Raw genomic sequence first — 25,599 nt, 5'->3', positions numbered from 1 at the left:
CGGCCTAGTGGTCTGGCCCGATGCGTCGTGCTGGCTCCCACGGTGTGAGCCGTGAGGTGGGAGGAAGTGGCCCCCCTGGACTGGGCCCTGCCACGCACACAGACGCAAACGCGCGTGGCCGCTGCGCCCATGACGCACCCCGGCGCCGGGACGGGGTGCACTCCCTGCATCCTCGGTGGCAGCCGCAGCGGCGGCTCCTGAGGCGCCACTGACGTCTCTTCTACCTCAGTGAGAGACCTTTTCTGAGAACACATTTGGTCTCATTATTAATTTTTTCCCTAGTTTTTCCAAGTGGCATTCACAGAGCGTTCTTTTATTAATTTAATTAATCATCTAGCGACACGTTTGTGCGATAAAGTACGTTGGGAACCTTTTTATTAACCCGCTTCACGTGTGGCTGAGAATAGCTCAAGGTAGCGCTCAAAAAGAACAGAGGAACCGCGACCCTAAACAGCCTCACGGGGAGCAGAGTGACACCCCGCAGTCCAGCCGAGTGTGACTCACGCCAGTGGGAGCACCCGAAAACGATGGCAGTGACAGCTTTTGCTGGCCTTTTGTCAGCTCACAGGCAGATTTCTTACAGGTCCGCATGACCGCAAAGACAGCCCCCTAGCCGGGTGACAGCCTCTCGCCCTTGGTGGCTCAGAGCTCACACCCGCTCTGGAGAGAACGTCACGCGTGGTCCACCGCGTGCTTTACGGAGAGACACAGAAGTTCGCCCTCATCACGCAAGTAGTAGGGTGGTTTGTCACTCACGGGTGGACAAGCTTCAAAGACCGATTTTGTGCAGAGGTCAGAGGTCAGCCTGGAGGGGGAAGCGGACACTGTTGCTGGTGGGAAGATCCTGGCGCGGTGGAGGGCGGTTCGGCGCACCCTGAGAGGCAGGCCCTAAGACCACTGCTGGGCGTGGACGGGCGCCAGTGTGGGTCACAGGTGCCCGTCACAGCGCTGTCCGCAACGGCGGACGTGGGAAACAAAACAAGAACGTTAATCAGGGGACTGAGTGGGAACGACGCACCCATGCGGGCTGCGGCTCCCAGCTCGGCCGCGGGGCCCGCGAGTGCTCGCTTAGGCGGCCTGGGTGCAGAAGGCCCTTTCCACGTCGTGCACTCTGGGTCGTTTGGGGTGTTTTAGACCGATTAGTTTTGTAATTTAGAACAGATTAAATGTGGTGTTTAGTTACAGAAGGAGCTGTCAGAGCCGATCGGCTCACGCTCGGACATTGTGTGTGGCGTGAGCACCAACAACCTGCTCACAGCCCGATGCCCGGCCGCGATGGCCCGGCCTCCACGGGGACAGGCCGTGGGCGTGCTGCGGGTGACGCGTGATTAAATCTGCACATCTGTGGCGCTTTTAAAAAGTGCACTGAACTATTTTCTTTAAACCTCAAATTAAAAAATACTGCTAGTAAAATCGAAGTCACCCATAGCGCAGGCACACACACACTTACGCACTCACATACATGCACTTACACACACACACTTACACACATGCACTTACACACGCACTTACGCGCACACTTGCACACGCACACACTTACGCACACACTTACGTTCACGCACTTTCACACGTGCACTTAAGCGCACACTTACGCACACACGCGCATGTGCACATTTGCACACGCACACTCACGCACGCACGCACACAGTCAGCGTATCCTGCACACACTGCGCTCTGTCCGTTTGTCACTGTGCCGTGAACACTGAACTCCTCACGTCGTCACATATTCGTCCATGAAAATGTCTTTTTCTGGGTTTTCCTGCGATGAATGACAGCGTACATGACATTCTTGTACATAAACCTTCAGGCCGACAGAGCCTGAGAGTGTCACTTGGTCTCCCCCTCAGACTATTCCTCGGTGACTTAGTTGGCTATGGCTTCGATTGTACCAGGGGCCACCACACCGTCGCCAGCTTCTGAAACGATGCCGGGCCTTTCCTGGCAGGCTCAGGAGGGAAGCAGATAGATAGAGGCGGATCCCGCAGGCACAGCCTGTGGGGCGGGCAGTGAGGTGGGGGGCACCCAGCGTGCTGCCATGCTCCCGCCTGCTGGTCATCGCCCACCCCGCCTGTCCCCAGATGCGCCGGCCGGGGCGCCAGCCCCCGTGCATCCCATAGATCGTCGCTGGGTTGTAAACAGTCAGTGACTGAGGTTTCACTAGGTCAGATGCGATCTTTCTTTAAAACAAACAGTCTGTAAGCGGAACCGTGTTGAAGGACGCTAGAGGAGACCAGAGTTAAGTGGAGAGAAGTTGCGCGTCCACGCACCCGAAGACCTGGTGTGGCAGGAGTCCCCAAGAGCCCCACAGCTTCAGCGCCGTCCCACGGAGACCCAGCCGCCTTTTTTCATCATTACGTTGTAGAAGACGACAAGCTGAGACGGAATTTCAGATGGAGCCGTGAGGGACCCAGAATAGCACTGAAGGGAAAAAAATATCGTAAGAGATAAAGCAGAAGGACTCGGGCTTCCCGGTTTCGGGTGTCACTGCGTAGTTGCAGCGACGAGACCGTGGTGCCGGCATCGGGACAGACGCGTAGATGACTGGACGGGGCGACGGTCCCGGAAGATACCCTGACATCTCCACGTTGCACCCACAAACTCCCGAAACCCAGTACGAAACAGCAAACCCGAACCATCCTGTGCCTGATGAAGGCAGTGGGTTTGCAGTTAAAACCTCCCAACAAGGACAAAGCTCGGGCCTGCAGTGTCACCGGCCAGCCCTGCCAGAGCTTTTAGGGACGCAGCACCAGCTCTACAGCAGCTGTGACAACGTGACAGGAGGGCCGCTCCCCAGTTCACTGCGGAGCCAGCGCCACGGTGACAGCAAAGCAGCTGAAGAACAGAAAACGTCCTCCGTGAACGCGGACCCAGAACCCGCAGCGTGGCTCCAGCGAGTCGAATGCAGCCGCACGCAAAGCGGGCAACTCCCTGGCGGCCAAGCAGTTCCATCCCAAGGACGCAAAGTGGAGCCAACATATTTTAGTTCATCCTGTAATGGACTGTGTCCGCAGACCAGGGAAAAGCCATCGGGCCTCTGAGCACCTGCGGAAAAAGGGCTCGACCAAACTTAGCAGCCGCCGATGGTAAGAACGCCCAGCAAACCAGAAGCGGAACGGGCCCCAGCCCCGTGCCGGGCAGCCACGGACAGCATGCGGCCACCGCCCCTCTCCTGGGGAAAGGCCTGCCCGTTTCTCCTCTGAAACCACGCCTGAGGCGAGGGCATTCCATCCCGCTGTCCCCACACAGCACCCTCCCCACCGTCCTGGCCAGCCCCGTGACACGGGGCGGAGTATGTGACAGCAGCGGCCGGAGCTCATGGCCGTGACGGTGAGCACGCGGCACCCTGAGCAACCGCCAGGCGCCACTGGGACGAGCGGCTTTCGCCAGATCACAGGGCGCAGGGAGGGGCCCTGACACAAAACCAGTTGTGTCTCTGTACGAACCATTGGAAATTGAAATTAAATGGTTTACCATAGCATCTCCCTCTCCAAAAAAAAAAAAACCCACGAAATATTTAGCTATAAACCAAAAAAAAAAAACAAAAAAACACAGTGCAGCAGGATCCGAACGCTGGGAAACAGAGCGCTGGTGAGGAGTGGGCGCTGGGAGCCCTCAAAAAAACACAGCGCAGCAGGATCCGAACACCGGGAAATGGAGCGCTGGTGAGGAGTGGGCGCCAGGAGCCCGGAGTGGCCGTGCTCAGACGTCGGGCCGGGCGCTGCCCGTGCTGTGCAGGCGACAGAACCGCAGGCAGAGGCCTCAGCCTTTTGTTGATCGACAAGCTTATTGTGAACTTCATGGGGAAAAGCAAAGAACCGAAAGCAGATTTCAAAATGGCCCGAGCGGGGAGAACCGTGCTGTCTGACTTCGGGGCTCACTGTGAAGCTGGCGTCACCGAGCTGTGGCGCTGTGTGGTCGACGGCGGAGACGGAGCCCAGTTGGCAGTGCGGCTGGGTCCAGCAGCTGCCAGGACGCGGCCAGTGGGCGGAGGAGGGGCGGCCTCAGCGGGCGGCGGTGGAGGGGGCGTCGCTGCAGCCGCAGCTCGCCTGCTGGCCGGGAGAAGTGGACCACAGCCCATTTCCCACACGTCCTCCGAGAGCGCATCTCGGAGCCACAGCCTGGGGGTGAGGCCAGAACCACGACCGTCCAGAGGAAACTGTCCCGGCCTGGGCTTAGGCGACGGTTTCTTTAATGAGACTCTCGTACAGGAGGCCCAAACTGTACAAGAAAAAAACGGCAAACTGGGTAAATTCATCACCGCTTTTCAAACCACATTGCTAGGAAAGTGAAAGCAGGAGCCACGGGCTGCAGAGGCGTGCGGCGTAGCACACCACCACGGTCCGTCGCCGGGGGCCGAGGCGCCACCCTGACGCCGCGTCCGGTGGGACACCGAAGTCGTCAGCCACCACGCCGGGCACCTCAGACCCGGAACCTTCCTCGTGACTCAACACACGTTGCTCGGCCCAGCATCTCCGCGCCTCCGTGTCCGCCCGGGAGAACTTCAGGCTTGCCGCCTCCGGAAACCTCTGCGAGTGTTTGTGGTGACTTAATTCACAGCCACCAAAACCCGGGAACACCCACACCCCCTCCCCGCGGTAAATAAGCCGTGATGGCCACGTTGCGGACGGCAGGCCCGGCTTAGGCTGCAAGCCACATGACGCATTGGCACGGTGTCCAGATAGGGGACAGAGGCCCGGGACAGAGAGCAGAGGTGGCCGAGCGGGCTGAGGGGCAGGCCGACTCGGGGGCAGGACGAGGGGCTGGAGCTGGTCTCCACCGCCACGGGGGTCCGTGACCGTGGCACTTGCCGAAACTCAGAACTGTGCCCCGGAATGCTGAGATGCCCTGTGTGTGACTTGCATCTCAGCCAGCCCGACACTGGAGACGGGTGGTCAGGCCTGGGAGTGCCTGGAGCACGGGCCTGTCACCCGGCCCCGCTGTAACTCGAAGGGCACCTGTGAGCTGTCACACAGAGGAGGCACACTCAGTCCCATCAGCACCGTGCGCCCTCCGCACGGTGACCTCCCACAGGGCTGACCTCGTTGTCTAGGGAGCAGGGGGATGAAAACATGGCAGGCGGCAGGCAGCCTTGGGGACTCTATCCGCACATCCTGCCACCTGGACGCGCTATTTCTGGGTGGGGACAGGGCTCGGTGCCCGAGGCCTTCACCCCGGTCAGCCAGCCTCCAGCTCCGTCCCCCGCTGCTGTCTCCTCCTGTCTTACAGTTGCGGGCCTGTTCCGAATTTTCCCCTGAGCAACGGGAACCTTTGTAATCCGTGGCATTGGAAGGAAGCCCCAGCTCCGAGTCACAGGCCCACCGCTTGTGGCCCGTGCCAGCGGCCCGGCTGCTGCTCCCCAGGAGCCCAGCGGGGACGCCCCGCCTTCGTCCTGAGCCCCGAGTCACTCCGCACAGGCGGGTCACCTGTCAGCTGTCAGTATCACATCTCCGTGGGAGGGTCACAGTGCAAATCGGTTCCTGTCTGAGCAGAACACGTGTGATTCTCACCCCGTCACAGCGTCACCGACAGTCACACCCCTCAGGCCCTGTTTGAGGACGGCCCGGCGGAAGCAGGGTCTGGGCCCGTGTACTCAGAGGCGTTTATTCGGCCTGAGAGGGGCCGGTGGCGGGAAGAGAGAGCGCGGTGACAGTTAGGACCGCCGAGCGGGAAACGGGCTGCTGGCGGGCTGCCGTTGGTCCCTGCCCTGAGCCGCAGGTGTCACGTCCCCTCGTCTCTCTCCCTCCGCCCCCGTCACCTGTGCCTCTCACACTGCACCTGAAGCGTCCGTTCCTGCTGGTGTGTGTCCCACTGGTTCACAGCAGGTTGTCCCTAGACAGACACACGTGCCGGGGACAGAGCCACCGTGCAGTTCAGTTCTGAAAGTCCCTTCTGAGCTCGGGCCCGGATTGGAGGCTCAGCAGGCACAGGGGAGGTGGCAGCCCACCGGGGAGCCGAGGCCCCGTGGCGCCTTCCGTTACCCAGGGCTGCCCGCGTGCCCGGCACGTCCTCACGCCTGTTCCCCCGTCCTCGGCCTCCCTCCTGTTCCCTTTGGAGCTGCAGAGTGGACAGCCCTGCATGTGCCGTGCGGGGTGTTGGCCTGTGGGCGGAGCGCTCGGCCTGGCCACGGGGAGCACGTGCACAGCCCAGCCCGCCCTGCCCCGCTGCCGGCTGCACACCGGAGCCTTTCGGATGTCCCCCTCCAGCCCGTCCCCACGGAGCCCGGAGCCCACTCGGCCTCCTGCCCACTGAGTCTTTGGGGTTCCCTGTCACTGCTTCACGTTACTGGCCATGTGTCGTTTCTTTTCCAATGAGCTCTGGGCTGTCATCAACGAAACCAGTCTCTTCTCTGCCCTCGTGGGTTCTTTCTGAGCCCCTGGATGTCCTCGTGGTATTGGACACCCCTTCTTCCTGTCTCCCTGTCTGCACGCCCTTGAGTTGCCATTTCATTGGGTGTGGGTTCTGTGATTTTTAAGAGAAGAAAGCATAAATGAAAAGCTGGGAATAGACCTCCAGGTCACTTGTGCGTGGGCAGCGAAGTAAGGCAGGGTTCGGGTTATTTGTTTGTGATCAGAAATCGTGCCGAGCATCAGGGAGACAGAATGTTCCAGGTGACCCACGCTTCTGTCTGTGTGGAGGGCATCTCGGTTCTCAGCCACGGGCCCGCGAGCACGCGTGTGTGACTGCCTTCTGTAGCCGAGAAAACCATCCCTAACACCGACCGCGGCCTTGGCACCTCTGCAGTGGCCCCTGGCTGACCGCAGCCGGTCAGGGCATGGCCGCTGTCTGGATGCGGCCGAGGGGCGGTCGGGCTCCTTCCTGCTTCTTTAATTTCTTTCATGTTCTGGGCCTTTTCAGGCAGGGAGTCTGAGTCAGGCAAATGCGCTTGATGAGCGTGTGACTGAAGGAATCCGTCTCTGTCACAGAAACACGCGATGGCGTGTCTGAATGAAGCAGACCAAGCACGAGCCTGTTTGTTGCGTGCGGACCTCCCTTCAACCCTGGTTTTGCACAGCCACCTATAGCCCAGCCCACAGGCGCACACGTGCACGTCTCCGAAGCTGACTGGGAGGGCAGTGAAGGAGCTGGCCTTCACCTGCGGGTCTGCAGCAAGCTCAGCCCTTCCCAGCCCTCCCCCCGGCGGGGTCTCTGCCCGCTGCCCCTTTGCCGCGGTGGGCGAAGCACCAGCTCCCGCCCCTGGGGTGCACGGGCAGCGGCTGCTCACCCCGTCGCTGCTCCCCGGTCTGCTGGGCGCACTGGACGCCTCAGTCCTCTTGCATCAGGGAGCAAAGGCGGAGCCTGTGAGCGCGCCCCGTCGTCCGACTGCGTTTTGGGTGTGGACAGTCTGCCGGGAGGTCGGGCCCCGCACGGCCCCCGTGTCCCTTCCAGCACCCGTGTCTTCAGCCTGCAGCCTCGCCCCCACGGTTGGGCCCTGAGGTGCAGGGCAGCGTGTGGCCCTCGGGGTCCGGGGGTCCTTGGCCAGCACAGTGGAGACGGTGCCCGGTGTGTGGAGGGGGGCCACACGGGCTCGGGGACCAGCCTCTGGAACCCGGGTCCCGGCAGCACAGGCGCTGGGTAACGCCGGGCGCGGCCTGTCCTTGCAGATCCCGGAGGAGCACGACCTGGAGAGTCAGATCCTCAAGGAGCGCGAGTGGCGGTTCCTGCGTAACGCCCGCGTGCGGAGGCAGGCGCGGCGGCTCATCCAGAAGGGTGAGGGGGCCCCCGAAATAACCATTGCTGGTCACCGGAGCTGTGCTCCAGCCACATTTCACCAGCCCTTGACCAAAGCTGTCAGCAGACACCAAACTGCCCCCGCCTCCCCGGGGGAAGTGGCAGTGCTCAGGGGGACACCGTGTGCTGCGGAGAGCGCTCTGGGCCGCAGCCACCTTAGCTGCCACCGCCCTGGGCACGGAAGGGGGAGGGGACAGCCACCCACCCCTCTCCTGGGGTCAGGCTGGGATGGGAGGGCCAGCAGCCACGGCCCAGGACATCACACAGGTCCCCTCCCTCTCTGGGAGGGGCCAGCCCCGCCCTGGGAGCCGTGTCCTGCGTCCTGCTGTCGTCCTGCATAGACAGAGAAGCGCAGTGGCCTGAATCACGGTGGCTTCAGGCACGCCACCCCGCACGCAGAGCGGATAGTGCCATCTCGTCTCCTCCGCTGACGGGCTAGGTCTGGTCCCCAGCCTGTGAACTGCAGTGACTACATGTTACTTTTTAAAGTGGAGTGAGGACCTGTGACCCTGTCCCCCCCGCCATCGAAGCATCCGAGCCGTCCCACCACGCGGCACCGGGAACCGCAGCCGAGATGTTCCCAGCACTTTCCTGCCGAGCACCCTGCAAAGCGCTCTGGGGTCACGCGTCACGGCCACTTCCAGGTCCTGGCTGTGCGTGATTCAGCCTTTGTGAAGGAGCCGCAGTGGCCGACGTGAAGCACTTGTCAGTGTCCGAGTCCATCGTCTGCTGCCCAGCAGCCACCGCTCCAGCCGTGCAGCCAGCGCAGCCCCACCTGTGACCGTGGCCTTTCTCGGAGGGGGCAGAGTTACGGCGCCCAGAAGCCGCCGCAGTGGCCGACGTGAAGCACTTGTCAGTGTCCAAGTCCATCGTCTGCTGCCTAGCAGCCACCGCTCCAGCCGTGCAGCCAGTGCAGCCCCACCTGTGACCGTGGCCTTTCTTGGAGGGGCAGAGTTACGGCGCCCAGAAGCTGTGCTCATGAAGGTTCGCGGGCCCACAGCTGGGCGAGCAGGACGCAGTGGTCTCCCTGTGCCCGCAGGGCCCGGAAGCTGAGCCTGCACACGCGTAGACATCGGAAGGCAAACTGGCCCGACAGACGCCACTCCCCAGGCCAGGTGACGGGTACCACTGCCCGGGCCAGGGCCTCCGGTCAGCGCCGAGCAGGCCGTGGAACAAGGGCCAGGCTTTCGAGAAACAGCAGGGTTTCTAGGCAAAAACTGAAGACAGCCCTGAGAGCCCTTGTCGGGGCTCTCCTCCAGGCTCTGTGGAAGAAGAGGAGTCAGCTCCTCAGGAGCACGCCGAGGGGCAGTGAGCGCGGGGACCCTAGCAGGCGAGGCGGCACCTCGGGACCCAGCGCGGTCGGACTTGGCGTGGGAGACGGTCGCCGGCAGAGCCCGCCCCCCGGGGCGGCCTGCTCGGCCCGCGTCGGCCTCGCTGTACCGGGAGGGATGTGGCCGGCAGATGGAGCAGAGTCACCAGAAACGGCAGCACCGGCGGAGACAGGAGCTGGCAGAGCCGCCACCACCCACTCCGTGCCTGGGCCCTCCAGCCGTCCCCTGCGACCCAGCGTCTTTGCCGACTTAGATCCAGGTGTCCCTCACCCCTCAGGGCCTGACGTGACGCTCCCTCCGGAGTGAGGTGTCCAGGGTGCCAGCACCCTCCATGCCCACGCCCTCCTGGCAGTTTGCCCGGGAGTTTGTCCCACCTGCCGTCAGGGGTGGCCGGCGTCCGCTGTTTTGGCAGGCTGGGAGGACTGCCTGAAGCATCGGTGAGCCAAGGCTTTTCCCTGCGTCACCCGGGGCCTGTGTCCCAGCCTCTAACGCCCTTCCCAGTGACACGGCCACGGGGACGAGGGGTCCGACATGCTGCTCGGATGAGCATCTCCCTGTCTCCCTGCACCCACGCCGGCGCTCTGCGTTTCTAGTCTCTTTATTGTTTTTCTACAACAGACTCCGCCCTGAGGGGTTAGGGTCAGGGCCTAGTGACAGATCCACACTGAGCTCCCCTGTGAGTCTCTGCCCATGGAATTGCGTGGTCATCACCTTCCCAGACTGAAAGGTCCTCCAGGACTTCGTCCAGGTCGTGGGCGGTGCTGGCTGTGCCCAGTGTCTCAGCCTGGAGTCTGAGTGACAAGCCCAGCCGCACTGAGCTTTCTCCAGCACTTTCTCCGAAAAATCCGAACCGGCCGCATTAGTCGAGGTGTCACAGCTGTGCCGTCGCCACGCACACGATGGCGAGCTCCACTGAAAACCTACCTCGCGTCCCACTGTGACTGTGGGCGCTGTGGGGTTCTGGGCAGAGCCAGGGGCTCCCCCGGCCCCCGCTTTCCTCTGTCCGCTCGGTGCTTCTCCGAGTCCCCAAACACAAGGCCCAGACCTTGTCAGCCTTGGTACGAAGCCATCGTCCCTGTTTTCCGTGACGTGAGACCGTTGTTGTTTCTCTCGCAGGCATCACAAGACTGGACGACCAGATATTTCTGAACAGGAACCCGGGCGTCCCCTCCGTGGTCAAGTTCCACCCCTTCACTCCGTGCGTGGCCGTTGCCGATAAAGACAGCATCTGGTACGGAGGGGCTCGTCGGGACTCGCACCTTGGCGGCTGACGTCAGCCCCGGCCGGCATGGGCGTCACCCCTTCCTCCGTCTTCCCTCGGGGCTGGACGATGCAGGGACGGATGTCCCTGCCCCCTCCCCCCCGCAGCACTGAAAGCTGGCGGGGTCCCAATGACAGGCCACGTCCGGGGGTGGCGGGAGCTTCTAGCGCTAAGACAGGGCCTCTCCCGCGTGGCACACGGAGGCAGAGCACGGCACAGGGCGTGACAGGCGCTCGCCGGCAGGGGCGAGCGTGTTGGTGCGCGGCTGCGGGCGTAGCCGTGGCGGGGACGGCCCCCTGGGGTTGGGGAGGGCCCAGCGGGGCACAGGGCACCCTCCCCTGCCCTCGCCTCCCTTTGTTTCGTTGTGTTTAAACACTCACGACGTGACAGCTGCCGCTTGAACCGCGTCAGCGTGCCCAGCTCAGAGCTGCGCAGCCACCACCGCCACCACCAGACCTTTCTCATCTGGCAAAACCAAACCTCTGTCCCCATCAAACACTGAGCCCCCCACCCCCACCCCAGCACCACCGCCCTGCCCTCCATCGCTATGGATTTGACGCCCGCGCACCTCGTGGGTGGGGCCACACAGTGTTTGTCCTCCTGCGACTGGCTGAGTTCGCTGGGCGTAACGTCCTCCAGGCCCACCCACGTCGTGGCCGGGCTCAGAAGGCCGCCCTGTTCCGGGCTGAACAGCGTCCCCTGCACGAAGAGACCGCGGCCCAGTTACCCGTCCATCGGCGGACACGGCGGCTGTTTCCACCTTTTTTTTAAACGTGGTGGAGTGGTCAGGCTTTGTTTTCTAGTTTTTTAAAAATACGTTCACTTTTCACACAAGTTAGAGGAAAGCGACACGTAAAACGGAACGAAGTCTACGTTGCGTTTACTTGTTGGGCTGGTTTTGTTGGAAAAAGACACAGAGTCACGTCACGGAGCCTCTGACTCCTGCTCTGGAGCCGCGCGGATTCGATCCCGAAGGAGCTAAATGCGACCTCGGTGCTGACTTCTGCAGGCCACCCACATACTTCCGTTAGCAGCTCCCTTTCAAGTGGAAATAGATTTTTGTGGGGGATTCTGTGGACAGTCATGTATCCTTAACAGGGACGTGACAGTAACAAGCAGCACTAGTTGCTCAGCGTCTGGGTGCAGCTCTAAGCCCTTTATGTCATTTTATAGCCATTTAGTCGTCACAGCTTGTCCCTGCCTTTTGACTGTCGTGAACAGTGCTGCTGGGGACACGGCCAAACGTCCTGAGTAAACACCCGGCCACGGAGCCCAGTCTGCGGTGGCCCTGGGTTTACTGCTGGCGGCCCGCAGCCTCCCCCAACCCCCGCATCAGTGCGGGGGGCATCCGCGCCTGCACATCCTCCCAGCACGCGTCATCTCTGCTCTGCCGGGCGCGGCCATCCCAGCGGGAGCGGGGGGGTGCCCTCGCGGTCTCCCCCGTGGTCTCCCAGCCTCGTTCCCTCTTGTTCCCCCAGTTTCTGGGACTGGGAGAAGGGGGAGAAGCTGGATTACTTCCACAACGGAAACCCCCGGTACACACGGGTCACCGCCATGGAGTACCTCAACGGCCAGGACTGCTCCCTCCTGCTCACGGCCACGGGTGAGTGGAGCCCGCGTGGCCGGAGACCCGGGCTCGGACGCAGAGGTGGCAGGGGACGGCTACGCAACCCCATCCGTGTCTTCTGGCAAAGGGGACGGTCATCAGGGAGGCCGCCGCCGTCCAGGGGCCAGGACGCCTGTGAGGGAAGGTCCCCCCACAGGTTGCGGGGGAGAGCCAAGTGACCAGTGTCTGTCATTGTCCCGCGACTCTATCTCCTCCCTGGGACCCTGCCCTCCCCTGACCAGGAGGCACCGCCAGCCTCAGCCCCTGTAGTCCTGGTGAAGCCCGCAGAAGCGAGGCCAGGGGAGGCGGGCCGCACCGTGACGAGCTCCGGGGTCCCCCGCCCGCCCCGATCGGGCACCCTCTTCCGGGGTGAGCCACGCCCCTCGGCCGTGCGGCGTCGCCGACCATGCAGCCACGACTTCTTTGCTGGTCAGAAATGTCATTTCTCCCTCACCCTTGAACCCCGGTTCCAAGGAAGCCACCCGTGCTCAGCAGCCATTTTCCCACAGCATTGTAAAAGTGGGGTGCCCCTGCTGCTTGCTGACGAGAAGCCGCTGTCTGATGGCACCTCCTTCAGAGGTGACAGGCGTGGGGGCGGGGGGCACGCGTGAGCAAGAGAAGCCACGTCCTGCCCCGGCTCACTCCCGTGCTCCCCAGTCCTGGGCCCGCCCTGTCCTGTTCTCTTCTGTGCTGACCTGTCCTGCTCCTGGTCCTGTCCTGGGCTTCTGAGCCACCGAGATAGTTGAGCTGGTTGCAGGGACAACACAACCTGTCACTGTTCCTGACCGCTGCTGTGAGGGGCGCCCACAGGGGGAGGTCCTTCCAGCAGCCACACCCCAAGCAGTGCTACCTCAGGACCAAGCGGAGCCAAGCCACTGCCAAAGCCCACCCCCCACTGTGGGCGTCGGGGAGGGGGACAGTGCAGCCCAGCAGGGTTAAGGACGGTCACGCCAGCATCCCGGGAACCGAGAGCAGGGGGAAGGCAGCGGGCATGGCAGCACAGAAGCGGGGCCCAGGGCCCGTGGTGGACGGTCCCCAGAGGCACCACAGAGGCACCCATTCCGGAGCTCAGAAGGCCCACTGTCCGGAGACCAGAGAGGGGACGAGTAGACAGGGTAGAGGTTGGGGACTCGGCTCAGCGAGCGTTTCTGGGTCTGTCTCCCGAATGACCGCATCCTCGAGGGCAGGTGACGCGGGGCGGGAGCAGCTTGGTACCTGAGCGCCTCCGAGGGCCACGTGTGGGGCCAGGGAGGCCAGAGGGCAGGTGTAGCACCCGGGGAAGGAAGGGGGGACACGTGGGGATGCAGGCTCCCCTCGCCCTCGTCTGCTGAGGACGCAAGGGCCATTCGCCCAGTGCTCAGTGCTGGAGGTGGGGAGGGGCGCCCTGCCGTGTTCCACCTCGGGGAGTCCACAGGCCAAGGTCACATCTCATGTGAAGGCCGCTCTGTGTGGGGCACAGACAGGAGCGGGAAGGGGGCGACAGGCACCGAAGACTGCCCCTCAGTGTGGCTAGTTCTCTGGGTGAGGTGTCCGCGGGGAGGGGGAGGGAACATGGTGGGGAGGAGCCGCCGAGGTCGGGAGGCAGGGCCCACGCCCCAGGGGACCGGCCCTCCTAGGGGGCGCCACAGCCGCATCCGAGCGGTCTCGTCCCGGCCACGGTTCCAGTCACCTCTCTTCTCTCCCCAAGACGACGGTGCCATCCGGGTCTGGAAGAACTTCGCCGATCTGGAGAAGAACCCAGAGATGGTGACCGCTTGGCAGGGGCTCTCAGACATGCTGCCCACAACCCGGGGTGCGTCCTCCTGGGCAAACGGGGATCCGGGGCTGCCGGGAGGGGCGGAGGCAGGGCCCCACGTCCCCCCCACCCCCGGTGACGGTGCTGAGTCTGGAGTCACGAGCCCACCAACTTCCCTGGTCACCATGAAGGCGCTGGCACGCTGGAGGCCGGCCGAGCGCGGTGGCCGTCCCGCTGGCCTGCACGCTCCTGCCCTCCGTCCCCAGCCCACGTGACGCTAGTGTAGCTTGGGGAAGCGCTGTGCTGCCGCCGGCCCCGGCGCCCAGACTCACTCCTGGGGGCTGGCCGTGCCCCCGGGCCTGCCGCCCGGGCTTGCCGGGGCGCTGGCGGGGCACGCTCTGCACGCCACCTGCCAGGTGGGCTCGGCCACCTCCCTAGCCGGGACGCGGATGCCATCCCCGACGTGCTTCCTGGGCCAGAGCAGGGTGGGGAGAGCCCCGCGATGCGGCTCGCAGCCTGGCGTGTCCTGGCAGCAGGACACAGGCTGTCACGGTCAGGGCTCCCGGACGCTCACAGCGGAATCCCTGTCCCCTTTCCGTGGGCCTCGCCTGTGTCCTGCCACCTTCCACGTGGCTTCTTCTGTCTCCTGCCTGTCCTTGGGGCTCCTCTCCCCTCATGTTCGAGCGCCCATCCTGAGGAGACCCAGAGGTGACTTCGTGGGGGGCAGGGGGCTGCCAGCCGCCTGCGTGGACAGGTCTAAAGCAGGGACAGCTCTTGCACGTGGTTTTTAAAAGCGGAGCCATGTCGAGAGCAGAACCGTCACCCCGATTCCCGCAGGAGCCTGGGGTCTTGGGGCGTCGGTGTAGGGTCTTTGCGTCGTTATGAAATACCTTTGGCCGTCCGCGTACACGCACACACACGCGTGCGCCGTGCACCTGGGGGCGCTTCCCTCGCAGCCCCAGCCAGGAGAACCCAGGACCCTCGGAGCTGAGTGCCACGCTCTGAAGTAGCATCAGTGGTGGGGCCACCATCCCCAAACCACAGGCCCTGGCAGACACCCCTGGGCCCAGCACCCTGCAGAGCCCTCTGAGACCCGGCGGGGCCACTGGTGAATCAAAAGCCTTGTTTCCGGGGACCCTCTGAGGCTAAGCCCTGCGCACCCCGCCACCACCGCCAGCTCAGCCGCATTAACCGTGTGCGTTCCCAGCCACTGACCCCTGGCCGGCCCGCAGACCGCACATGGGCCTGTCCAAGCACCGCCACCTCGGGCCACCTGCCCCGCCTCTGCCTGGCGCTGGACTAACCCTTGGCTGGTTTGGTTTAGTTCGCTCACTCTGCCTGGCGACACACCCTCGCCCAGACCCACGACCCCTGTCTCCTCGCAGGTCTGGCCAGAAAGGTCTCCGTCGACCCTGACTGCAGTAAGCAGGGGGGTGGATGCCTTCTCTGTTCCTGTGGCCGCCAGGGCCCTGTCCTCTGCGTGGTGGCATTCGTCCCCACGCCTGCGGGAGGCTGCAGGGCCGGCAGAGGCTCAGGCTGGGGCTTTTCTCTGTTGCGCCCACACACTGGCCATGAGCACCCAGGTGTCTCCGGATGTGTCGGGGAGCTGGGCGAGCCTCTGGGAGGGGCTCTCGACGCTGCAGAGCAGACTCCCCCTCGTGGCCACTCTTCCTGAGCCTCCTCACTCCCAAAGTGGGGGCTCCGACTGTGTCCCCCCCCGCGACGCCCACTCTCAGGCCTCTACTGCATTCGAGGCACTTCCATTGTCCTCGTCCCTCTCTGAGCCACCGTCACACTCGTCCAGGAAGGAGACAGCCCCGGTGCAAATCCGTTCGTGAGAGCGCCCCAGCGCATCCTCACGGCTTCCGGGGCGGACGGGGCAGCCCAGACCTGCGGCCAGGCCCGCAGCCGGCACCCGCACAGCTTCCTCAGAGCAGAGACGTCCCAGACCCAGACATGTCTTCTGCAGAGCGTCTGGGAAAGCGTGTTTTTCAGAACCTAATGCTAAGGCCCTGGCAGTATCTGTTTACATCTGAAAAACCCAGACACAGGACGGTCCTTACCCAAAGGCCCGTGTGCAGCGCCCTGGGACCCCCACACTGGGGCTGTGTTGGCAAACGCACACGCACGGCCCTCAGGCTACAGACGGCCACGGGAGGGAGGCGCCGCTGCTGGTGCAGGCCAGCCGGCGTGGGGCGCCAGCCGTGTGGCCTCCTGGCTTCGTCCTGGCTTCGTCCTGTTGTCTTTGCTCTCGGGGGCGCAGGGTCGCCGAGGCCCCGCCCACAGGTGTCTTCGCCCATTTGAACACTGCAGAGGTTGGAGGCCCAGGATGGGCAAGGCCCTTGCAGCTTCGGCCCCACTCTGACGTGGCGCTGTCGATGTTATTTTTTTACAAAACGGCTGCTTTTTCTCTCTCAATCTCAGCATTCCCATAAATTGTCGAGAGGCGGGGCCTCCCAGTCCAGGCAGCAGGTGTCATTTGCAGAACCCCAGCCGAGGTGCGCTCAGCTTTCTGGCAAGCACGTGTCCCCGCCTGCATTTAGGTGCTTTCTCCGCAGCAGGCATTCACGGCCTGGGGCTGGCGGGTCCCTGTGTGCCCGTGTGTCCCCGAGGCAGGACGAGAGGTTCCTACAAACCTTCCGACCCGCGTGTTAGTGTTTTGCAAAGAAGTAAAAAGCACAAAATGAAGGAAAATGCTTAGCAAAGAGAAAACTGGAGATGGGCCCTCTGCGCTCCTGGGCTCCAGGAAGCAAAGCCACATGGCCAGGAGCCGGCCTGCCCCTCAGCAGGTGTGCGCCAGCACCCCAGGGTGCATCTCAAACGGCAAGGCCACTCCCTCTGAGGGCCTAAAGGAACGCCAGAGGGCCACCTTCTGTGGTGGGCAGCGGGGAGCGGGCCAGAGGCCGAGGGGCCCTGGGCCACCGTGCTCAGCTGGTCAGTTGTCCATGGGAGTCAGTGCCACGTGCAGGACAGCAGTGGGCATCTCGGGCAGCGAGCTCCTTGCCACCTGCCAGAGAGCGGTGAGCAGAGCGTCCAGCATTCGGGGCCTTTGGGGTTCACTCACATTCAGTCACTCGGAGCAGCGAGGAAGCAAGAGGGCTGTGACCACAGGAGGGTGACGGCAGGTGGTGTGGCCGTGAGCCAGGCTTGTGCGCGTCCCCACGGGAACGGAGGGTGCTGTGCCCCTCCCTGCGGACCAATCACGGATGTCACGGACGAGTTGGATAGGACCAAGCAGGACGGGGCGGAGGCCGAGAGCCACGCCTCTGCCGGGGCCAGCCGGGCAGGGCTTGCCGCCTGCACCCTCCTGGGAGGCCTGACTGCCTGGACCACTGTCCCCCACCCTGTCTCCTCTGGCCACGTGCTCCCACAGCTCCTGCATTTGGCAGGTGTCCAGAGGGCCTGGGGCCTGAGCCCATGGGAGGCTCTGCATCTGCATCCTGGGGAGCAGGCTGGGGCTGGCCCTGTTTGGAGTCCCAGACCGTCATTGCTGAGGGCGTTTCGGGTTGGGGTAACAGGACCTTAAAGCTTGGCTCCAGGCAACAAGGTCCTCAGAGGTCAGTCTGGCCTGGACGCTGAGGCTGGAGGGTTCACCGTGCTTTGCGGGGACCGCAGACTCTAGGATGCGTCCCCTCGCTCTCGCTGGCGGCTGGGCCGGACGCTGTCTGGCCCCCACGTTCCGCCTCGCACCCCGCGGCCCGCCCTCCTCCGTGCGTCCCCGTGGCAGTGCCGTCCCTCTAGCAGACGCCTGGGCCCCTCGGGGGGGTGGGGGCGGGCTCCGAATTGTCTCCCCGACCAGCACTCAGAGTGTGCTGGGATTCCCAGCCAGAGCCTTGTGGGGTCGAGTGGTGGCGCTCCTTGATGCCGGCGGGCTGAGGGGCTGGCCGCCCAGAGCAGGCTCCGGCGGCGACACCGGTTCTGTCCGTCTCTCCAGGAGCTGGCATGGTGGTGGACTGGGAGCAGGAGACCGGGCTCCTCATGAGCTCAGGGGACGTGCGGATCGTCCGGATCTGGGACACGGAACGCGAGATGAAGGTGCAGGTAACTGCTCCCGCCGCCCTCGAGCGTCAGTGCCTCTGGACGCTCAGCCTGGGGACACCGCAGCAGGAAGACCTGCGCGAGCCCTGCTCGTCTGGAAGCAGTGAAAACATCGTAAATCAGGACGTCCGTGTACTTCTCAAAGTGCCTTTCGTTCGGTTTTCGTAAAGAGAGAGCCGTGCGTTGGTTTTGCCTAAGTCCTGTAGAAAAAGCGGCAGCGGGCGGGGAACAGGCGGGGTCCCTGACACTCTGGCGGGCAGTGTGGCGGTGGCCGTGGGCCCAGGACCTCCACCCCGGAGTCGGGCAGGGCCTCGGCCTCTCCGCGTCCCGCCCTGGGCCTCCGCCAAGCGCGGAGCTCCGACGGGAACCAGGCCAGGCTGGCTCAGCGCGCGCTCCAGACCTGCGATGGGGGGGGGCCAGGTGGCTCCACGTGTGGCAGAGGTGGCTCCCTCTGCCACGCCCTCAGGGAACCAGGCCAGGCCGGCTCGGCGCGCGCTCCAGACCTGCAATGGGGGGGGGCCAGGTGGCTCCCTCTGCCACGCCCTCACGTCCTGTCACGGCGCGGGTGGCCTCACCGCGCTGTATCGTGCCCTCCCCCATGCAGCTGCACTGGCAGCCAGTGACGGCCAGTGGCCTGTCCACCCCCAGAAAGCACCTTCATAACCAGCCAAGGTCCCGTTCCCACGCTCTGCGCCCACAGGCCCCCTGAGGCCCCTGGTGGGCGGGGGCTGGTCCCTAGCCCCCCCCCACCTCTTCAGCGGCTCCAACCCCCCGTCCTGCATGTTGTGTTTCTTCCTGTCTGAGCCGGGGTACCCGCCCCCCACCCTCCTGTCCCCAGTACATATGGCCTCCTGGAGGGGCCGCAAGGGGCCAATTTGCGGGCGGCTGACCCTCTAGACACTCCTGGACTCATCAGGAGTTTGGGGGGGCTGGCGAGAACGATTCCTGCCTAAAGAGCTTCGTCTTCCTCTTTAGGGAAGAGGAGGCCAATGGGAAGTGTGGTGCCCAGAGCCAGTCCTTACCAGAGGTGTTTGCCCTTCTGGCCGGGGACTCCGGGGCAGCCGGCTGGCAGTCGGTGGCTGTGGGCCTGACTCAGTCCCGGTGGCCCCCGCGAGTCCCTCCGGCTCGTCAGGTCTTTGATGGCTTCCCCAGCTGGGTGACGAGCTCTCGCAGGGAGCTCTCGGGTCCTGGCAGCTGTGGGGCTGGACCAAGGGGCCTCACTGGGGTCTGCGTTTGGCCCTAGGATATCCCCACGGGCGCCGACAGCTGCGTGACAAGCCTGTCCTGTGACTCCCACCGCTCCCTCATCGTGGCCGGCCTCGGCGACGGCTCCATCCGCGTCTACGACAGGAGGATGGCGCTCAGCGAATGGTGACTCCGCCGTGCCTCCTCCCCCTCCGCCAGGCTCCCTCCAGACGCCTGTGGTCTCACTGCTGCCCGGCTGCCAGGCCCGGGGAAGCGAGACCCCTGAGCCATCTGGGTCCCCCACGGGTGGTAGAGCGGGGAGCCAATGGGTCGGGGGTCCCAGTGAGGCACTGCCTCCCTGAGCTCCAGCTCCCAGGGGAGGCATCCGGGAGCACACTCGTTGTCACAGCTGGTCCCTAGGTCAGGGGCCGGGCGGGCCAGGCACTGGAGGGCACAGATGTCCCCGACCGAGCCCGGCCCCCGGGCTCTGACGCCCCACTCCGTCCTGCAGCCGCGTCATGACGTACCGGGAGCACACGGCCTGGGTGGTGAAGGTCTGCCTGCAGAAGCACCCCGAGGGCCACATCGTGAGCGTGAGGTAATGAGGGCGGGACGTTCCCGAGACGCCGGCTGTAACAGCCTCGTTTCCCTCCACTTAAAACACGTCCCTGGCATTTAGCAGCTGCAGAGTGCTGGCATTTCGGGCGGTAATTAACTTCTCCGGGACTGGCCAGAAGGGTCAGGGCCAGCTCGCAGGCCGGGGACGCGTCCGTCCTCCCGCTGGCCGGCCTCGCTGCTGGTGACGGGAGGTCTCGGGGGCGCACACAGGGCAGGGGTGGGCACGCGGCCCTGGGCAGGCACAGCGGCACCCGCTGAGTGCGTGGCTCTGGGGTCCCCGCGCGTGCCTCGGCCGTCTGCCCGTAAATCCACTTCTGCCACCAGTAAATCCTGCGCTGAGAGCAGCGGATATTTATTGGCCCATTAAAGGGACAGAGAAATGTGATTTACAGCCACAGAGCTGCTGTTCCTTCAGAGAGGCTGGCTCCCTTGTTCACAGCATAGAAGGAGAACACAGGCTGAGGGCGGGAGGGAGGGGGCCGAGGGCACACGGGGCACGCCAGGCCTCCCCTCCCGTCCCCTCCCCTCCCCTCCGTTCCGCGTCCCCGTGTCCCCGCGTCCCCACTCCACAAAATCTAATCTCAGAGACAGGAAATGAAAAAAACAATTCACGCCCTCCCTGAGTCTTCGCTGCTGTGGCTTCTGCCTTTCCAGCAGGGCCTCTGCTGGCTCTCAGCGGCAGTCCTGCTGGCCGGGGTCAGCCGGGGGCGCATGTGCCGCCTGGGGCCCTCACTGGGTGCTTTAGGGGCCGGGCACCCTCCACACAGCTGGTCCTGGGGGCCAGCACGCCCTGGCGTCACCGTGACTCTCTCGGCAGCGTCAACGGAGACGTCCGCTTCTTCGACCCGCGGATGCCGGAGTCTGTGAATGTCCTTCAGATCGTGAAGGGGCTCACGGCCCTGGACATCCACCCCCAGGCCAGCCTGATTGCCTGGTAGGTGCAGGACCCCTGCTCCCCGTGGAGGGAGGGAACGCGGCCTTCCCGCCCACCGCCTCGGGCCCATGGTCAGCCCCCGGCCTCCGTGTGCCCAGCGGGCGCTAAGCAGAGCATGAGCCAGAGCAACGTAGCGGGGCCCCTTGCTGCCTGTCGCTGCCCGGCCCCGGCCCTCAAGACCGGCTTCCCAGCCGGAGCCCCAAGCGAGGCGTCTGCTCCCCTGGCCGGTGCAGAGCGGGTGGGACCAGCCACCCTGTGGCAGGCTGCCTCCGGGCGTCCCTCCCAGCCCAGGGACAGGACTGACGGCCAGCTCTTCCTGTCCACAGCGGCTCCATGAATCAGTTCACCGCCATCTACAACGGGGACGGGGACCTGATCAACAACATCAAGTACTACGACGGCTTCATGGGCCAGCGGGTCGGCGCCATCAGCTGCCTGGCCTTCCACCCACACTGGGTCTGTCTCACGGGCGGGGGCGCATGGGTGGCTCGGGATGTGGGGTGTCGTGGCAGTGACCGCATGGGCTGCAGCCAAGCCCCAGCCACAGCACGGGGGTCAGTGGGGCCCAAGTGATCCACCTGCCCTGGGCTTCTGTGCCCCATGTCCAAGGCAGGGCCCGTCACCGTCCTCACTCCAGAAGCAGCACCAAATCCTGTCACTCAGGGAAATAGCCTTTCTTGTCACCTTTGGCCCCTACGCCAGTGTCACCCATGGAGAAACCTTGCAGCAAAGTCTGCCGGGAAACCACACACACGTGTGCACACATGTACATGCATGCACGCACACACGAGCACGCACACGTGCTCCCCGTGGCGGGGGCAGCCCAGACTCCTGTCACACCGTGCCTGTCCTTATTCACAGTCCGCGGAGCGGCCGTGGGCTGTTGTATTTTCAGTCAGGGCCACCTGCCCGCCTCCGTGCCGTGTGGGCCCCTGGCTGTGGCGGAACGGTGACATTAGGTTCCCAGAACATCCCTGGGGGCAGTCCTAAGGGTGGCTCGCCGGTCCCAGGGGACCGAGGGGGTTGACACGGTTCTGAAAGCCGCAGCTCAGGGCCTGTGGCTTTCCTGCCTGCCTCGCCGGGCCCCCCCGGGGCCGCTGGCTCACCCGCCTCTCCTCCGCAGCCGCACCTGGCCGTGGGCAGCAACGACTACTACATCTCCGTGTACTCGGTGGAGAAGCGCGTCAGATAGCGCGCCTGTCCCCGCTGGCCACGTGTGCACAGGGGAGCCGCCTCTGCCCGTCCACACCGGTCCTGACCTGGCTGCTGAGGATGCACAGAGGGCCCCGCACTGTCTGTCTGTCTGTCTTGGCCGTCACGCCCAGGAGCGTGGGAAAGGGCACTGGCGTGTCCCGTGGCGTGACGGTTGCTTCTCTGCTGACACCAGCTTCCAGGCCGAGGACGCAGCCACCATCCGTCCCGTACGTTCCCCGTGCTGTTCCTCTCCTGAGTTTTAAAGGGAGGGACGCACCCCTCTCACCTTGCGAGTGGTCCACGCGTGAGCCCCGCGAAAGCTTGGACACGGACGCCGGCTCCCCCAGCGCTCGGCCACACGGCAGGGCCCTGGGCCGCCCGAGCCCGGGCCACGTCCTCCTGCGTGTGTGCTGGGGGAGGCTGGGGCTTCGAGACGGAGCACGGAGCGGACAGGGGAGCCAGCACCCAGGCCTCCCGCACGGGGGTGGCCCTGGACCCGGGCCTGCGCCCCCTCACCACAGGTCCACTAGCAGGAGGGGCCTGCGGCTTCGGACAGCGAGACAGGTCCCTGGCAGCTCAGCCACAGTCTGAGGCCACCGGGCTGGTCTCTGCTGGGCAGGCACAGTGACAGCCACCCAGGCCCCAGGATCTCCTTGTGTGTCCGCACACGCGTGCGGCCCTTCGGCTTCTCGCCTGTGCTTGCACACGCGTCACACCCACCGCACACACGCGTCGCCAGCCCATCCCCGCACGCCGGCGCCCGAGGCCCCATCTCGCCGTGGGTCATGCAGAAAGGTTCCTGGCGAGCTGCAGCACACATCTGGGCACCGGTGTGTGTCCCACGTGGGTGTGTGCAGACGTGGGCCTCTGCGTGTCGAGTGCAGGGCTGAGCAGCCGTGGGGACAGCTTGGCCCCAGGAAGGACCAAGGGAGTGTGCTGAGCAGTCACAGACCCACAGCGCTCGGAAAGCAAAACACAATCACAGTGATGATGTTTGAAAAGCATTTTTTCCATTTTCTTTGGGAATCAGGATCATTCAGAATAGAGGAGGGAGGTGGCTCAGCGTGGGGACAGTCAGGCCGGGACGGAAGCTCGGGTTCCCTTGTGGTGCAGACGACGGTGCTGCCTCGGCCAGGGCTGGACGGGGCAGGGCGCGGGGGGCGTCCCATGCTGCCTGTGGCACCTGCGTGCTCCCACGGGAGCAGCTCCTGGGACGGGTTCCCGCCCCGCGCTCTGGCGGCTCCGGGTGTCCTGGGTCAGAGGGCCGTGTGGGGTCGGCAAGTCTGCTCTCCTGCATGGTGCCCGTCAGTTCCACGAGGCTCGAGGCGGTGACCTGGAGCCTTCTGGAAGCTGAGCTCCACCCACAGACGCCGAGAGCGTCCAAGCCTCAGAGCAGTTCCGCCCGGATTCGAGGCCCACACGCGGTTCCGTCTGTCCAGACAAAACCATCGCTGGCACAGTGGGCCATCTTCACGGGTCTGATCGGGAAACTCAATCATGAAGTTGACCAGGGCTCGCAAGCCCGCCCAGAAGGGTCACGTATCTCTATTTATTTTACCAAAATGAGAATTGAAAAGACTCTGACAAAACGTGGGATTGTAATGTAACGTGGACATGAGAGCAGTGACAGACAATAAATTGTGACTAAAAACACGTGCAGAGGTGACCGGCCGGCAGCTTCGCTTTTTGCGGAAATAGCACCTGGGCCTCAGTGGTGTGGGGGGGACCCCGGGGACGCGGTGCCCAGGTCCCTCTGGGACGGCCAGGTGCTGACACGGCCCCCCAGGGCCCGGGAGGAGGGTGCGCTCTGGGGCGGCTCTCGCTGTCGGCCAGCCCCCACGCCATGTGGACAGGTACCCCACTTACCCAGAAAGCCCCCAAACCTGGCATCCGGCCGACACGGTGAAGGAGCCGCCTGACTCCGCGTCTCTGCGCCCCAGCTCCACGGGGACTCCCACGCCACTTACCTCGTTGTGGAAGTGACCCAGATTTATCACCTTCCAGTTAGAAGTCGGACACGAGCCTCGACGGGCCAGCACGGAGGAGTCACGGGGCCGGCCGCCTGCCTTCCATTCCCGACGCTCGGGGATGGACCCAGTGCCCGTCATTGCCCGTTCCCAAGGCTCGGGGACACAGGTCCGTCTTCGCAGCCCGCGTGCCGCCCCTCCCCGCCCCCGGCCCGGACGGGCCTTCCACATTGGGGCCCCCTCACCGCCCCTACACGGCCCCGTACCATCTCTGCAAAGGCTCCAGGTTCGAGGTGGGCCGCCCCCCACTGCAGCCCCAGGCCCACCGCCCCTCAGTCCCAGGGACGGGTCCCGAAGACGCTAGTCAGAGGTCTGCAGAGCAAGTGGTAGTCGAGGGGTCCTCAGGTGTGGCTTCCTAGAGCTGGCTTGGGGACAGGCTCTTGTCACCACCCTGTGGCAAGAAATGGGGGCTGGGCAGCACCCCAGGAACAGGTTATGCCAACCAGCCCCAAAGGGGGACAAAGAGAAGCGAAGGGATGGGCCTGTGCCACGTCACCCGGGGGAGGGGCCCGTCACCACCATGGCCCACTGTGACGGACTTGTCGGCTTCCTGGCAAAACCCCCACCTGCTGCCTCTGGTCAGTGCCACTGAGCTGAGGGCTCCTGGCTGCTTCGCGTGGCTCCTCGTCCCCCATGCCCGTGCCATGGGGACACGGGCTCGGACGTGAACTAGGGCAGGAAAGGACCCGGGAGGCTCCAGACAAGGTCTTTGAGGTGGACAGGAGCCATCCTGGCTGAGCACACGGAGGCCAGAGGGAGGCCGGGGGGGCTGTGGCCAGGGCTCGGGGGCCCGGGTGTCACTCAGGGAGAAGGAGGCCGGGTCTCAGGCCCTCGGGCCCCAGACCGGCGAAGCCCTGTATTAGCATCCATGCTGCTACCGCAAGTCGCCCCGTCCGTTCACTCTCACCATCTGGACAGTCCGTGTGGCCTCGCTGGGCTGAAACAAGGCGTCAGAAGGTCTCTCCCGAGCCCTCCAGGGAGAGTCCGTTTCCTGGTCTTTCGGCTTCTAAAATCGCCCGTATTCCTCCTCTCAAAGCTGGCGATGGCACCACGTCCCCCTCATCGTGTCACCCTGAGATAGGCTCTGCCCCCTCACTCTCTCAGGGACCCGTGATGACACCAGGCCCACTGGAGAATCCAGGACACTCTCCCACATCAGCCGGCCGATGAGCATCTTGACCGCCATCTGCGACTTCCAACCCGCTGGTCAGGTGACCCAGCACAGCCACAGCTCCCAGGACGAGGGTGGGGTCATCTCTCGGGGCTTCACCCTGCCGTCCACTCCCTCTGTCTGTAAACCCCAGGCAAAGATGGCCACCAAGCAGGGCCCCAATGCCAGGGGTCTCGGCCAGGAGGAGGCGGGTGGACGCTGGGGCGGGAAGGAAGATGTCTGTCCCTGTCCTTGGCGTTGGAAGGGGCAGGAGGGCTGGCGGGCCATGGCTTTGCCCTCCTGAGCCCGCCAGCATAGCACCTGCTCAGAGGAGGGGAGGGAGCCATCACCATGGAAACCTGGGGTCTAAGCAGTTGGAACCCCCGAATTAAATGACGGTTTGTTTTAAACAAGAAGAATACGCAGCCTTCACACGGCTGTGCCCGGCACGCTCCAGTGGAGAGAGTAATATTTTCCCTATTAGCATCAATTTTTCTGTCACCGGGACTTAAGTACAAATCGAGGGCTCGTAAAAATGAAAGATGGACACGTGGCAGGAGCTGGCCGCAGGGGAGCCGCAGGGACTGAGCCGGGCCAGCTCGCTCTCCCGGGCCCAGCCCCACCCCGCTGCTGGCTGGCCCCACATGGCCTTGGAGAAGGACCCAGAGAGACAGCCCAGCTGCACCCGATGGCCCCTGCCGGCTGCAGGCAAGGATCCAGGACAGCTGAAGAGAGGGGACAGGAGTTTCCTCCAGGGCACCTCGTGGGGTCGTCCGACAGCGAAGCTCTGTC

The 25,599-nt window shown here is 64.3% G+C and overlaps 1 protein-coding gene across 4 annotated transcripts in view; it reads left to right on the top strand.

Annotated features, from left to right (window-relative positions):
• RPTOR (regulatory associated protein of MTOR complex 1) overlaps window positions 1–23,291 on the top strand; it is a 207,204-nt gene extending 183,913 nt beyond the window's left edge. For all 4 annotated transcript variants that reach the window (XM_025047180.1, XM_015589729.2, XM_006912165.3 and 1 more), the window contains 10 exons: window positions 7,602–7,707; window positions 10,176–10,290; window positions 11,799–11,923; window positions 13,614–13,718; window positions 17,596–17,702; window positions 18,943–19,070; window positions 19,396–19,482; window positions 20,320–20,436; window positions 20,763–20,892; window positions 21,560–23,291. In XM_025047180.1, coding sequence (XP_024902948.1) covers window positions 7,602–7,707; window positions 10,176–10,290; window positions 11,799–11,923; window positions 13,614–13,718; window positions 17,596–17,702; window positions 18,943–19,070; window positions 19,396–19,482; window positions 20,320–20,436; window positions 20,763–20,892; window positions 21,560–21,628 — 1,089 coding nt within the window. In that variant the 3' untranslated portion in view covers window positions 21,629–23,291. The remainder of the gene's footprint in view (window positions 1–7,601; window positions 7,708–10,175; window positions 10,291–11,798; window positions 11,924–13,613; window positions 13,719–17,595; window positions 17,703–18,942; window positions 19,071–19,395; window positions 19,483–20,319; window positions 20,437–20,762; window positions 20,893–21,559) is intronic.
• The last annotated feature ends 2,308 nt before the right edge of the window (window positions 23,292–25,599 follow it).

The sequence above is a fragment of the Pteropus alecto genome, unplaced genomic scaffold (genome assembly GCF_000325575.1).
Source record: "Pteropus alecto unplaced genomic scaffold, ASM32557v1 scaffold134, whole genome shotgun sequence".
NCBI classification, from domain to species: domain Eukaryota; kingdom Metazoa; phylum Chordata; class Mammalia; order Chiroptera; family Pteropodidae; genus Pteropus; species Pteropus alecto.
Note: the sequence above shows the minus strand (reverse complement) of the source record. Positions and strands in the feature narration are given on the sequence as shown.